At 31.7% G+C, this 17,186-nt stretch overlaps 1 protein-coding gene across 1 annotated transcript; it reads right to left on the reverse strand.

The window, feature by feature from the left end:
- Positions 1–6,310: 6,310 nt before the first annotated feature.
- Positions 6,311–7,978, reverse strand: LOC112501065 (RING-H2 finger protein ATL13-like). The gene has a single exon (XM_025104713.1). The coding sequence runs from the start codon at positions 7,946–7,948 to the stop codon at positions 6,563–6,565; it is 1,386 nt and encodes a 461-aa protein (XP_024960481.1). The 5' UTR covers positions 7,949–7,978; the 3' UTR covers positions 6,311–6,562.
- Between the last annotated feature and the right edge of the window lie 9,208 nt (positions 7,979–17,186).

The following is a 17,186-nucleotide window of genomic DNA, read 5'->3' on the forward strand; positions in this document are numbered from 1 at the left end:
TGCTACTTTTTAGAATCATCATTTTAATATGTAAAATTATATAATTTATCAAATTGTTTTGATGTGAATTTGTAAAGCAAGTTCATAAAATATCAATACATGATGTGTTTGGTAGAGAGGACGGATGTAAAAAATGGGCTTGTAGTATAGCATGTTGATAAGAAATGGTCTTTACAAATGCAACTATTACTAATAAAATATATCTACATTAGTGATTGGGTCGGTTTCTGTCGGAGAACCGGAACTGGGACTGGGACCGGGACCGGGACCGGCAAAGGACCGGTTGAGGGACCGTCGACCGGGACTAGTTATGATTTTGGACGGATTTGTGGGACCGGAGTTCAAAAAACTAGCCGTTTTTTGACTGTTGGGAGGCGTTTTTTGACCCTTTTTGTTTGTCTTTTTGGCCTTCTAAACAATGTATAAAAGTGTCATGGAGTATGGTGTAAGATACCAACTTACAAAATGCAAAAAACACAAAACAACATTCACAATTCTCGGTCTCTCGCTATATTTTGTGACTTCGGCTCGTATTCTTTTTACGCTTCCACTTTACAATTCTCATTTCTTTTTCTCTTTGTCTTACAAAATAGCCGGTGAACAACGTGATGCATCAAACGAAATTGTCCAACTTGTCGCTAAGCACGGACGAAAGTCCGAGATTTGGAATTCATACAACTTGGTGATCATCACGAATGGGAAAAGAAAGGCATAATGCAAAATATGTCAAGCTCTCCCTACGGCAGAAGGAAATTCTAGTTTAAGACAGCACACCGAAAAAACGTGCCCGAGGTTGAGGTCGAGAGGTGATTCAAGCCAACCAATATTTGATACTCAAAGTCAAATATAGTCGTTTGATGTCGAGTTGAACTGACAAATGACAACACAATGTCATTCAAGTCGGGTTGCCTTTCGGACATTTCGACAATCCTCATGTTACGAATTTGATCCAAAAAACACTACAACCACAATACAAGACGATAAAGTGTCAAACTCTTAGACGTGATGCAATTAAAATATGAAAAATGTGTCGAGGTGAAATGCAACAAATGGTTTCTCTTTTGCCTAACACCATTTCTTTAACATGTGATGTATGGAGTGCACCAAACGGATTGTCGGTTTCTTATATATGCATAACAACTCATTGGATTGAGCCGCAATCGTGACATTTATTCAAACGTGTAATCGCATTTGAACCGTTTGGTGTACCACATTCAGGTGCACGCCAATTTTCAATCATTAAAACATATCTTACATTTTATAATTTACCTGCTAAAATAATTAGTATTTCATTTGATAACGTTAGTAATAACAATGTATGTGAGGAAAAAATAAGTGTCATTTGACATCTATTTTTAAACAGTAAATTATTTCATACACGTTATTGTGCAAACATAATAAATTTAACCATTCAAGACGGTTTAAATACTTGTAAACCCGTAATAGATAAGTTTTGACTTATATTGCGGTGAATTTTCATAAAGGGTAAGAAAATGAATGCGGAATATAGAAAATATCGTGAAGACATTGGTTTTAAAACCTTGGGACCGAAGTTCGATAATGCCCGTTAGATGGAATTCGAATAATTTTATGATTGAAAATTTGGTAAAACAAAAAAGTTATATTTTTTTCATTTTATAAACACCATGACCAGTAAAATACTATTAGGAATCTTGGTTGGGCCGTGGTTGAAAGATTATATGATATTTTAGGCAATTTTAAAAATGCGATAACACTTTTATCCGATATTTATTATCCAACAAGCCCTTTTACTTTTAAATCAATTATATATTTTGGCAAGTAAGATTGCAGAATACGAAGATCATCACGATTGGGGAATGTTAATGAGTTCAATGAAAAAGAAATTGTTAAAATATTTTATGAACATCCCATTTTCTTTTCTTTGTGTTGTGGCGTTAAACCTGTATTTAAATGTTATCAGTGTTGAAGTTTCAATTATACAAATATGTGTGGCCTTTGATTTAGATACAACTACGGATAATTCTTTTTCAACAGAACAAAGACATTTGTTTAATCGTAATTTTCAAGATTTATTTTATCATTATAAACATTTTTATGGGGGAGGAAACCAACAACAAAGCTCTTCAAGTCGTGTATTCACGGGTTCTAGTTCTTCTAGTGGTGATCGCCAACGTCGGAAAGAGTTGATGACTAATTTAATAAACGAGGTTTTAAATGAATCAAGTAAAAAAACAGATTTGATAACGATTTGGGTGAACTAAATATGTATGTGCATACTAACTTTTTGTGGCTGCATGCCCTGTAAATGATGTCGAAGATTTTGAAAAAAAATAGATCTTTGGAAACAAAAGCAACCTCAATTCCCGGTTTTGGCATGCATGGCATGTGATATACTAACAATCTAAACTAGTACCGTAGCTTCGGAGTCCAGTTTTTCTCTTAGTGGCAGGATCATTTCGATACATCGGAGAAGACTAAGCCCGGAGTCCGTGGAGTGTTGCATTTGTTTGAAGGATTACTTGGATAGCATTGATAGAATTCAACACACGACATCGTTAGAGATAGAAGAAAATTTGGAAGAAAATAAAATCGCCATGAGACTAAGCACGCCGCCAACTACCAATACTGATGGTACTTACTCACAATATGACGATAATGAGGAACTCGACATTGATGACCTTGATGACCAAGAGGCTATTAGAAGAATCCAAGAGACCGGAAGTCTTCAAATCAATCTGACATGGGATACCGATGATGAATAAGTGTATTTTTAAATAATTGAATATTTGAATGTAATTTTAATTATATTTTTAAAGTGTATTTGAGTGATCAAATTACATATTTTATAATGTACTCAAAAAATCCATCATCAAAAAAATTAAAAAAAATATAATTTTTTTGGGTAGGGACAGGGACCGACACCGGCTATGATATCACTGTTCTGGCCAGGGACCGGCTTTGGCCCGTCCCAGGACCGGATGTTGGCCATCACTAATCTACATAGATTGTTCTAAAGATAATTAAAAATATAGAGTAAATTATGGATTTCATCACTCTAATACTATGGTTTTTTGCTTATCATCTCTATAGTTCCTTCATTACAAAAAACTTGAGGTAAATGTTTCAAATTTGGTTTTCGTTCGTCCCCTTATAGGTTGTTATGCTTCAACTGCTAAGTGACTAATGTGCTTTCCACATGTGGAAAAGTTCTGATCACTTTGTTTAAAAAACATGACATGGGATTTTGGGTGAAAACACTAAGGTGACATTTGGTTTACAGATTCTGAAGGAATCTGATAGTTGGAATATTTAATTCATTTGACCATATTTTATTCCTTTGTTTGGTTCGTTCTTTTTACTGGAAGGAATCTTTAAATTCCATCAAATTCCATGAATGAGGGATTTTGACATTCCATGAGATATACATGGTATTTTAATATAATGGAATTTAACCCGTTCATAATTCCCAAAATACCCTTTAAATCTAAATATACCCTAATATCTTTCACAACCGACACCTTTTCTCATCGATCTGGAAAAACTCTCGAGAACATCTTGTCTTCTCGTGCGACACCAAGGCTCGATTCGTCTTTCATCCAGGTTCAATTTCATCTTTACCACAAGCTTGAAAATATTCTCTCTTCTTCTCCAACAGCTTTATCTGTGATTTAGGGGATTTATTGTTCGGTTTATGCTTCAATTTTAGTTTATAGGTTTGATTTTTGTTTGATTTATCATTTCAATTTGTTTATGGTTTGATTTGTTTGGTGTTGTGTGGTTCTATTTATGCTTCACCCTATCTCTCGATTTATGATTTCTATGGTTTCGATTTGTAGATGTTGTATATGTTTGCTATATTGATTTTCCAGATGCTATATCATTTCCAGATACTATATTTGTTTTTGCAAGGGTATTTTAGTCATTTACTATAATTTCATTCCAATTCCAAAGCTACATTATGTGAACCAAACAGACAGACTCCAATTCCTTTAACAGATTCTATTCCAATTCTATCAACCAAATAAGTGGTCAAATCTGACAACATTTCATTCCTTCAGAGTCAAATTCCTTTGACAGATTCCATTCTATCCTAAAACATTATACGAACCAAACATCATCTAAGAATATTAAGCAACATAAGTATTAAACTAGAGGTAGTGGCTAATGGTCGAACAGATGAATAGCACAAACATAAGCAAGAACTTCAAGAAAGCATCATTGCATGCTTAAAATCTAATCTATATCAAGCAACCCACCACCAGTGGTGTTTGGTGGTCACAACAGAAGAAGATCAAAACCCGAAACATATGAGGCTAATATACTCGACTGAGAGAATAAGTTGTTAAAGACAACAGATGTTGGGATACGGGAGCCATACATTCAGCGAAAAAGAATGAGTGAACGTATCAAGTATCATTTCAAATATGATTATGGAAACATACAAAGAAACAAGTCAAAGGAATTTTATAATTTGGTTTTTGTAAATTGTTTGATGTTTTGCCTCTAAAAACATCATAGAACAAAGAGGTTGTTTACCAAATTTTCTACTAAGTTTTGTATGGATAAATATGTCTGTCTGGATAAATTTGTCTCTCTAAATACAAATGTGGTGTTGTTTACTTTTATCCTGAATTAACATTTTGAATGATAGAAATGACCGTTTCACCCTTCAATTCATCAAATTCATGGTTTGCATCTCTCATCGTACAAAAGATGAACTTTGACACAATTTTTTAACTCAATCACAAACAATTTTGTTATTGTTTGAACCAATTTTTGTTTACACCAATTTATCATCAGTTTACACATAAAAAATTGGCATATACAACCAAAATTAACAATATGAACTATACCTGTGGGAATGAACAGTTCAAAGTCGAACAAGACATCAAAAAACCAAAATTTAAAATCAAGAGAGATGAGGTTCATTAGGGTTGGGAGCGATGAACAAGGAAGATAAATGAACATAGCATATCGAATAGGGTTGGGAAGAGAGTTTCGGTTAGAAATTAGGGTTTCTTTTAATTAGGGTTGGGAGGGAGATATAGAGGTCATTGGGTCTTGTTTCTTGATGAAGTGCAAATAAGGGAAGGAGGTGCAAGGTTTCAGTTGTTGGGAGAAGCAACGACAAGGGAAGGAGATGCAGAGAAGAGAGGGTGAGAGGTCATCGCTGAAGAATAGAGAAGAGAGGTCATCAGTCGTCGGGAGAAAGTGCAGCGATTGTACCATAGGTCGCCGGAGACAATGAGCAACAACTTTATTTTGGCTTAATGGGGACAATAGAACCCTTCCATGTTTTGCAAATAAGTTAATAAAATTATCATTAATTCACAAATAAACATCAATATAAAGTTGTGATTAAGTCAAATATAAATACCTCTAAGAAAATTTTAAAATAAATTGTAGACCTAAAATGATTGGTTGGCTAGAAAATTCCCATATCTTAGAATTTTCTATTTCATAAATAGGCTCTTAGCTATATAATTTATCAATCTTATTACAATTAGGTTATTCTACACTTATAACTTTAAAAAAAAATTAAACACATTACATAAAAATAAAATTAATTTAATTACACTTTTTCATTAATTGAATTCTTAAATCACCATTAGATATGATTCCATCCTTTGAAAACCAAGAGAATTGCAAACATTTAGTGAGGTGGGGGCATTGTGGGGATAGGGGTTGGTGAAACATAGGTGTCCTCTTTTAATAAGCTATAAATCCTTTTTGTTAGATTCACATAATATATTTACTTTCTAAGCAAAAAGTCTTAAACATATAGTTTTTAGATTTTACTTTTTGCTTAGATATCGATTGAATTAGAGACACACTGAAACGAGAATAATCAAATTGATAACGTATATTGAAGGATAATTAATATACGTTATGCTAGATTTTTAAGTTTCAGTTTCAGAAAACGACCATTTTCAAGAAATTTTAGGATCATGATACCCCAACTAACCATCTTATCTCTTCCATGAATGATCTTTCAAATTAAATACATGACACCATCACTGAATTTACTTTTCGCTCCTCCGAGCACGTCAAGTCAACATCAAAGATGCGTCAATGAAATTCTGTAATTTAAAGCTCGGGTCTCCTAACAAACTTTATCATAACAATCATCGTATGGTTCAAATTAATGAAGTGAACTACCATTATTTGGAAAACCTAAAAGCATCATCACCAAACCGCCTTTTTATTTCAACTATTGCTATAGAAATCTAAAAAACAACAGTTTACTTGATAATACGCGACAATGACAAAGTTGCAATGAAATATGATCCTTGTCGAACTACCTATAGAACGCTTGGGGCATGCAAAAATCTCCTAAACTAACTATTATTGATAAACCTATACATATTTCAAATCTTGTTGGCGTACGTAAAAAATCTTATATCATTTGGGATACAAAAAAAGGCAAAAACAACGTTCTACGTAAATAATTTGTATTGAGATTTCTTTAATCTTGATCTCGTTTTGTTTCTTTTTACTAATCATAATCTAATCTCCCCTAAATTGAAGAATACCCACAAAATATTGAAGAAAACAGGTACATTTAGAGGGAAGAAAATATTTAAACATTTGTTGAAACCACCTTGATTTGTTGCCTACCCATAAGCCAAAGTAGAGTCCTCCTTGCAAAAGATGGTGGATTTGAAGCATCTGGTGGTGAATCAAAGCAATGAAAAGTTTGAATTTCTGGATCATTCTCCCACCTCTTCATATCCACATCAGAATTAGCCCTCCTGTTGGCCTTAAATTCATTCCGGTGTACCGGAAAACGGAATGAGAAAGACCCTCTTGATGATGGCCCAATGGCGGCAGCCACCATTGAGTTAGGTTTCTCTTTCTTCCCTCTAAGCCAAATCTTGGACACTGAAAAGCTCTCCCTCTTGCTTTTACCAATGGCAGCACAACCTCCGCCACCGCCACCACCACCACCACGAAGAACGTCTATTCCCTTGAAGTCTCTTCTTGAATCACCACCACACTCCGACATTGCCGGCCGGTGACCTGGGGTGATTGGAAGAGAAGATTTCTTGCTAGCTTGTTTCTTGACTCGAGCTCTAATAGGTACTTGTAAAGATGAATTCTCATCCATTACATATTCAAAAGACCCCATTGAAAAACACCTCCTAGCATCAATCGTTTGCTTCTCACTACTATCCTCGCCCCCACCACCACCACCACCACCACCACCACCATCTACGTTCTTGAACTTCCCAAGCTTAATGGTAACCACTTTCTCCTTGTTTTCCTCTTTCACCATTTCCGACTTACCAAATTCAGATTCCTCATTACTCAGATGGGAATTCACCGTTTGGATTGATGAAATATTGGGTTCAGAGTTAACAATCTCTCTAGAAATCTCACTACTCCCAGATTCAAGAACAAGCACAATTGGGGAACAAGTATTTGAAGAGAAATCAGAAAGCAAACTGCCTCTACAAAGAGGGCAAGTAGAGTGAGACAATAGCCATGTATCTATACAATCCATATGAAAAGCATGGCTACATTTAGGCAATAACCGAAGCTTATCTTCACCTTCAAACTCACACAAACACACAGCACAATCAAAAGGGTTTTTCACACCGATGATCGATTTGTAGGTGAAAACCGGCAGTGTGTCAATGAAAGATTGGTCAACACCGGAATCATGGAGATGGAAGAGTTGCTGTAACTGGCCTTGAAGAGCAGTCACATTATCAAACTCATCTGGATCCCGGTTAGATGGCCTCATAAGGAATCTAACAAGAAGATGAAGCAACCCAGAAACAAAGAAAATGATAGCAATGATTATGATGACGAGTAGAACACTTGGACTCACCTTATCGTTTAGATTGAAGCGGTGTGATTGAAGGTTGAGGGTGTCCGGAAGAGGCGGTGGCGGTGGTGGAGGAAGTGGCTGACTGTAAAAGTAAGGCCTTTCATAGCTGGAAACAAGGATCCTCCGATCCATTTTTGAGGGATGCAAGAAGAAATATATAAAGATTGAATCTTTCACCAATTTTCACGAAAATTAAGAGAACCTCATCTCTCAAATCGCATAAACCGAAGAACCCACAAAGGATTTTCAATATCTTTGAGTTATATAAGTGCTTGGACGGAGTTCTACCAGTCAAAATGAGATGAAGAGAGAGGGATGAAAATGGCAGTCTGGTAGAAACAGGTTTTGCAATTAAGAAAATAGATTTAAAAAATAAACAGAAATAGCTCAATAGCAACGCATTTATTGATGGATATCATCAAGTTGAATACATTGTTTTTTATAACCAAGAAGAAATATAGCAACATATACACTGTATCATTAAAAATGTATATATGAATCGACGTTACATATTGTTGATATGAGTTTACATATGTATTTTCAAATTGATTTTTCAATAATTCAGATATAGGTTATGTTTAATCTTTAATTTAGTTTTTTTAACCTCCCAAAATATATATATGATATTTAATTTCACGTAACATTTTAAATGTGATTGTACCCATGATTTTTAAAAGATATTCTTCTCAAAAAAATCAAAGGAGACCTCACAAGAAACTGACACAAATTCATGGTGATTATGAGTTCTTTTGGTCCATGAAAACATATGAAAATGACTCGTAAAAAATTATATTCATATAAATATTTAAGGGATGTTTGGGATTGTTTATAAAAATAATTTATTGACTTATTCCGTTGTGACATCGGTAATAAACATTTTTGAGTGTTTGAATAAACAACTTATACCGGTGTCAAACCGGTAATAAGAAGTTTTTGAAAAAGTTAAACTCTTCTGACTTATAATAATTTGATAAATGCTTTTATAGAAAAACATAAATTGTTTCAAATAAGCAATATCAAACACCCTCTTAGTTATTATTATATATTCTTCAATAAAATTGTAATTCCCTTAGTTATTATTATATATTCTTCAATAAAATTGTAATTAATATAGAACATGAAAACAGTTTTCACATTACAGAACTTATGTTGATATTTAACAAAAAGAAAATTAATATTCCATTTTCATCAACTACAAAGCCCTTTAAGTTGACTTCAAGGAGAAACCATCCCACATCTCTATGCACATTTAATACACATCAATTAATATAATGAACACACAGTAATTTCCGGGAACATTTTATAAAATCAAAAATTTCAAAACTAATATCATCAATTAAATCTAAACTAATTTTATAGTTTACAGTTTTTTATTTGATTGTTTATGAAAAAAATCTCGAACAAACTAACCCAGAATGATTTTCAATAGATTTGATTCAGATAAAATGACAAAATATGGTGAGAAAGAAGAACAAAAGGGTTAAAAAAAGGTTTATATGTGAGTTGTATATGTATACAAACCAATGTTAGTGATTATTCATATAGATTCATATATGAATATTTCATTTTTTATCATCTTATGATATATGATGTTATTATTTGAACCTATTCATATTAATAAATAAATAATAACTATTGATGAACTTTCGACAAAATATGTTTCGGTAGATATGTCTAAATACGGACGGAACCAGTGCAGTGCATACGGTGGCACGGGTCACCACTTCGTTCCTCCGTCGTAGTGTAAAAAATTATAGGTTCGTGAAAAATGTCATCTTATCAATTTATTGTATGTCACCATATCTATTTTGAAACTATCATACAAGTTTATTTTGTTAGAGTTGGTTTATAAGACTTTTTCCACCTTAGACCCAAGTTTGAGTCTTGTTAGTGTCCTTAGTTTTTATCTTTTAATTTTAAATTTGTTATGTTTATAAAAAAATTACTATAAAACAAATGACTTTTACCCACAAAAATCACTCTGAGAATTTTTTTGTTGTGATTGCTGACAGATCCCTAGAAAATACCAATGGTTCGGTAGAATCCAATGTTTTTCGAATTATCCAAAGATTCTATAGGTAATCTGTCACTGGTTTGAATCATCCATTAACAATTTACCTACCAACTTTTGTGACAGTTGTGTGACGAATCATGCGACGGAATTTTTAGAGAAAAGTTTGTAAGCAAAAATCTTTCGTAAAATAGTGCTTTTAATAAAAGATTTGAATACAAAAAAAAAACAATGACCTTTGTGTATAAAAAACTAAGAACATTCTTTAATTTAACTCAAATATTTAATAAAAGATTACTATAAAAATAAAAAAAAGCGAATGTATTTTGATGATAGCTTTTTTAATTAAAATTTAAATATTAAATTCCAAAAATAATACGTAAATGGGTTCCAGTTAGACTCTCCTTTGACTTGTTTTTTCTTTCCATTTTTCTCTCCCAAGATTTCACCATTTCCAAAAGTTGGTTTTCTCTTTCCCTATTTTGCCCCTGTCTGCTTTGACTTTCAGTGTCCTCCCAAAGTTGACCATAAACCTATGCTCTTTTTTTGTCGTCATCCCAGTAGAGGTTAAAAAAGGAGAAGGAATAGAAACAGCTCGAAAAGAGAATGTGATTAGGGGTTCAAATTTCAATTTTTATTTTTTCTATTTTTACTTAACTTAAATAATTATATTTTTTTCTTAAAAAAAAAAAATCTTTTCCACATACATTGAGTAAATAATTATTTGAGCAAATTACATCTTAGTAATTCGTCGTATTTGAACTTCCATAGTTACAAGATGATTTTTATTCCATATTGAATTTGAATTTGAAACCTCCAGACAATTTTAATCTTTGGAGTTCAAGTTTAAACCAATCAGGCAATTCAACCATAAAACATTACATTTATTTATAATACTAATTTATTAAAATATAATTAATTATTATGGTAAAAAATAACTATTATCTAACTTTGAAGATAATAAACAATATTTATTAGTAAAAACATTATATTTATTTATCTTATCAGAATTATGAATAATTGATCTCGACCGATGAAAAAATTCATCCAAATTTCTATTTTTGAATTGGAGCACCTAACAACGCATCTTCACAAACAAAAGAAATACGAGATACCCTTTCTTATTTGTTGGGCCGGTATTGGGGACATAATCCGATCAAATATCTCTATTAATACTGTATTGAATAAAGACCTCGTGATTTTATATTTTTCTAAATTTTAGTTTTCCTACTTAAATTACGTCGTTGCAATTTATGTTATTATTCGACTATGAATGTTTTGTCAATCAAAATTATTCAAATATTTGATAAAAGTATTATACTTTTCAAATTAATTACATTTATTCACAATTTGAAAATATCAAACTTAAACTTCAAAATATAAATCATAATATAATATCAAGTAAACTTGTTAAGGCGACAATGACAAGGTTCTATAAACCATATTTTTATAGAAATCTAAAAAAAACAGTTTACTTGATAATACGCGACAATGACAAAGTTGTAATAAAAAATGATCCTTGTTGAACTACCTAATAGTGTTCTTTAAAATAATTAATACGATACTTTATTTCAATAATGTCGTAAAAGAATTTGTTAAAACACACAAAAATGTCTTATAAACTTATTGTAACATTTTTGGATATGACGGTGTATTGTTTGGTTCTATAAACTTAGTCTTATAAGGTATATTATTATGACACATATATATTTTAAGTGTTCTATAAACTTATTTTTGTTGTGGTGACGTTACTTTCAAGTTTCAAGTGGTTATATTTTTTTAAGGATCATTTCATAAAACAAAAAAAAGAGAAGTTCAAGCTTCTGTAAGATTGGAAAACCCACAAAACGGAACATATCCCCAACATTAATGGACAACAAGGTAAAAGACCACAATGAAAGACAAAAACACGAACCCAACAATTACCATCGTGGCTGATGACAAAACGACCAACCCCACAAATTAAAGATTTGACTCTAAGATTGATTTCAGCTCTTCGAACACTTGACAAAGCAATACTCGAAGGATTCAATCTCAAAGAGAAGAGAAACATTGTTGGAATGAAGTGGCTACATCGAATAACATGAGTTTGGGGATACTGACTTTATTGATGAAACCACTGTATAAATAAGTGAATGAAAGTGAGAGTGTACGATTAGGCACTTTAAGATATGATATTTTGAGGTCAATGGAGACATTAGCATCGACTCACGGCGACAGTAACAAGGATTTTCATGTATGATACTTTCATAGTTTCACCTAGCTAGTGTTATTGTGAATTTACAGTTACATTATATGCTTGAATCGCCTTGTTATGATGATCGATGGGGATAGTGAGTACTTTCTTTGGTTATAGAGCAATAATGCATTGATGTTTTGTAGTGTTGTCACCTTGTATGACAGTAAAGTATGTTAATCATTCTAAATTGATCATGGTGGGTCAGAGATATCGATTAAGTTTGAATCATAGGCTTGTTAAATGACCATTATTTTGGGAAGAAATTAAGGTTAATCGTCTTCGTAGTGGATTATCGACTTAAGATATCGGAGTTTTCAAATGTTGGTTATGTGCCTGGTAGACTTGACGAGTGTGGTTCTAGGACTTCATACATGATATTATCTGTGAAAATAAATTGCAAAAATTGTTACATTCTTTGTCAAAACTCTCGAAACTGTTATGCTACGAAGTTTGGAGAATGTTTTAGCAACATGAGCATGTAGCTCATGCTTTTAAATACATGAATTGTTTTGTTGCATAAGATTTACATACGAATGGTTATTGGAATTTTGCCGGCATTGGGGAGTGTTGAAAGCATATGGTTGGGTAGCTTTAAATTTTGAAAACCAACATGAATCATTACATGTTTACCCAAAATACGTACTCAGGTTGCGATAAAAATTTGAGAAATTATTTGGTGCACACAAGTTTTGAGTCAAGTTTTAAATTGCAAGGAACTACTTTAGTTCGTATATTTGCATACAAGTTTTGTTGGGAATTTTCTACATACTACTATTTCTAAAATTGCAAATTATTGAAAAGCATATTGTTATATAGTTTTAGATTTGAAACTGACAAAAAAGTATTCCATTTCTTACCCAAAATGTGTGTACCATTTTGTTACTAGTTTTGAGAGGTAAACCGATGCATGAAGATACTTTATTGCATATGTTTGTGTGCGAGTTTTGTTGAAATTTTATCTATTGTCTTTTTGTGGCTCAATGGTGAAATTTTGAAATGCATAGACTTGTCTATTTGCTTGTGTTGCATATGAGGTTTTATTGAGAATTTTTTCCTATATGATTATGCTTTTAGAAGTGATGTTTTTTTATGGTGTTCAGCCGCATAGACTCTTTTGAGTTTTAATACCAAGCCTTAGTTGCACATTATATAGTTCATGAATTGATTTACATATATGGCATGAGTAAGTATATGTTGGGACTATACTAGTCCATTCAGATTGGTTTGTCATGTGCATGTTCGTCGGTTGTGATTTGTTTTTTGGGCAATAGAAATGCATTTTTATTGTTCGATTTCATGTGTCTGGTATTTGTAGCCACGTCTCATGATTACCTAGTAGTAGTGGTAAATTTTGTGCGCATGTAAAATTGTTACAAAGATTTCATATTCGTTAAAATCTTTTACTAATGTATTGGCATAACTGTTGAGCCTTTTACTTGAAAAACCTTGAACTCACAGACCCAAATAATTAAACCATTTTATGAAAGGTATAGAATTTGAGGACTAAAAGAGTCCTTGAAAGTTGAAATTTTGTCGAAGGAATTTCGAGATTTTATCTTGAATAGTCAGGACACGTTTGAATTTCGGGGTACTAGACTTATAAGTCATCCCGCTTAGTAAAGTGGTAATCTTTCCWTTGCGGTAAATCTTTGGGTTGGAKRTTTCACTAGGTGCTTGTATATGAGTTTACATGGAACTTTGAGGTGTTCCACTATTATCAGATGACTTTATGATGGTGTACCATCTCGGAGAGTCTCAAGCTAATGGCATAGATTTACTTTATGGTACGGTCATTTTGATATTAGGTACTTTTGTTTTAGGTCAAGGACTCATTTGGAGTCTTGGTGTCTCATCCTTCTTGGATTTCTTGAAACGTTTGGAAAGTAAGTGATGACTCTAAGGATATTAGATTTGGGTGATTAGTAATTCATGATTGGAATCATATTGTCTTGCTAAGGATTGTATTTTTTAAATGATTATCGTTGAGGTGTGACTTGAGAGTTGTGCAAGGGTCGAATTTGAGATGACTGATTCTCTGAAGAATATGTTGATACGTTTATGGAGGAAACGTCAGACCAATAACGGATATATATTTATATAGATAATACTATTAGGTTTTATTAACTTTTTTGAATTATTTGAATACTATCTGTTGATGATTCTTTTAACAACTAATATATATTTATATAGATAATTTTCAGACCATTAACCAAAGTACTCATACTATCGTGCAACATGCGGTTCCCATACTATCGTGCAACACGCAGTTCCCATACTAATCTCCTGTAAAAACAAAAAGAGGCGCATATTCAAATCAACCCTCGTCTATAGCAAAATAGCACATAAAACCCCTTTACTTTCAAATCTTTAAAATAAAATATATTAATTAATAACCCAAGGTATTATCTTTTTTGTACAAGAACCTAAAGAATACGAGGTTATTATAAGAAACTCTCCAGAATGGTAGCTCCTACAAGTCACTTCACTTTTTACTAATAAGAACCTTGCATTGAAGATACTTTTATAAAACTTAAGTTTATAGGATCAAACCAAAAAGTGTCGTACCTAAAAGTGTTGCAATAGTTTTATAGGATGGTTTAAGGCGTTTCAACAAATGTTGTAGGACGCTTTGAAAATAAAGTGTGGTATTAACTATTTTATTCAATACTATTTAAAAAGTATCCTATAAATGTTCTATAAAAAGATGGTATTTATCAGATATCTCCATAGTATCCTACAAAATAGCGGATACAATGCTATTTATAATAACGTCCTTAAAGACTTGTTGTAAYGCTTAAAGAGGTCCTATAAAATTTGTTATGATACTTTTAGATAGAACGTTTTATAATTTGGTTTTATAAATTTAAATTCTATAAAGTATTTTATTAGAACGTTTAGACATTTTAGATGTTTTTATAAGCAGTGGTGGATGACGTCAAATTTTTTTTTTTTTCTTCATAAAATAAGGATTATGTCTAATTCAAGTGTTTGTATACTATTGCAACAAACTATGAATTTTATAAAATTTTATATGACATTTTTCAAATAATTTATTATAAAAAAAAAAAAACCTAATTGACGTCTACTTCTAAAACTTCATTTTCATACTAATAACTTGTTATTTAATAACTATAGACCTTGCTAAGTTGTCAATTTTTATTCCTATAATTTATTATCACATTTTTAAATAAAACTAATAATTTTTCATTTTATAGACTTCAAGTCTAAGGGGTTGTTTGTTTACCTCTTAATAGTTTCATTAAGAGATAGTCTCTGAATCGCTAAGGGGTTGGCTTCATCTAAGACCAATATGTTTAATTTCATTCTGAATAATTACCAAACAATTATATTTAATTTTGCACTATATTATAAGAGTCTCTTAGTCATTCTGACTACTTAAGTATTCTGCACCGAACCGTTTAGGAACCGTCAAACAGCCCCTAATTAAATACTCTATTATGTAATTAGGTTATAGATGTCGGAACAAATCATGTATATTGTAATTATAACATTCAATATAAACCTTAGTAAAATTAATGAATAAAAGATGATATATGTAAGTATAAAAAATAATTAAGTATAGGCACTAATCATAGCTATTAATAAATTTGTGGCGATTCATCTTGGATCATTCAAATAATCACAGGGCTCAATGATGGAACTTTCTTCTAATAATTTGTCTTTTCCCCAAAATGAGGGAAATATTTTGTTTTGAGTTTTAATCAAATTAAATATGATGCCCAATTGTTGTATTTAAATGTTCTATTATAAATATATTCAAAAACAACATTACAATATCCTAAATAAAGCCTTTTTTTATCTTCATACTTATATATTAAATGACCATAGGATATTATCTAAAATGCCTCATTATATTGTATATGGGTTGGGTTACGGTGAGAAGAATTTATGATGATAAGAGTAAGAATGAATCTTCATCTTTGGATCAAATTTTAATTGAAGATCAACACTAGTGAGATGTACGAGATCAATTCTCTTATAAAACGCAAATCATGGTGGGCAATTAAAAATGATCAAGAGTGAAAATCCTTTCTTACGTTTCTCACACTAAGTTTTTTTCTCACACGATCATTCATCGTATATATAGTCAACGGCGGACTTAGTAGCCCCAAGGAGGGTGTCTGTACTCATTCAACTTATTTTTATTAGAACTTTTTTGGGTATGAAAGATTTAAACTTTAAAAGGTGTTTTAGGATATTAAAAAATATAAGGAAAACATCAACCAAAAAGGCTGAAAAAAGTCATTCGAAATAAGAAAAAAAAAACTTAAAAATGCCTCAAAAGATCTATTGAAATGGTGAAATCGACTAAAAACAAATCAGACAACTTTAGCTTTTTTATAACTGCAGTTTTTAAATTCATATATTAAAAAGCGTATTGATAAAATTAACTTGATGATCAATTGAGGTAGTGAAACGTTGACTTCAAGTCTCATTATACATTAAAGCTTTTGGTGTAAATTGATGTTTTGTTTGTATGAATATGCAAGGGTGTGTTGGTGTGTATCGGTTGGGTTGGTCAATTTGAATGTGTTTAAAAGATTTAATCAAATTATAGAGTGTTTGTATGAAATAACTTATATTTTTTTTTTTACAAAATCATTTATCAACTTATTATAAGTCAGAAGGGTTTAACGTTTTCAAAAGCTTCTTATTTCACCGGTATAAGTTGTTTATCCAAACACTCAAAAGTGTTTATTACCGATGTCACACCGGAATAAGTTAATAAGTTGTTTTTATAAGCAATCCCAACTCTTAATTGCTTTGCTTGTAATAGGATTTTTCGGAGTTGTTGTTGACTAAAGATAATTGGAAAAGTAATAAATTAAAATAAAGAGTAAATTATACTTTTGGTTCTTATGGTTGCTATCCACCAATTTTCGTCTCTCTTTTAAGTTAGTTACAGTTTTGGCTATTGTGGTTGTCATTTTGCTTCAATTTTGGTCCTTATGGCTAACCATGTTAAAACCTCATTTAACTTAAGGGCATAAATGTCTTTTTACTCTTTTCTTTAGTTTTAGATTAAAACTTAAAACTTAAAGATTATATATTATATTTTAATAGATATTATACAACAATTTTTTAATCTTCATATATAT

The sequence above is a fragment of the Cynara cardunculus genome, assembly GCF_001531365.2.
Source record: "Cynara cardunculus var. scolymus isolate 2C chromosome LG 17, CcrdV1, whole genome shotgun sequence".
Taxonomy (NCBI): Eukaryota; Viridiplantae; Streptophyta; class Magnoliopsida; order Asterales; family Asteraceae; genus Cynara; species Cynara cardunculus.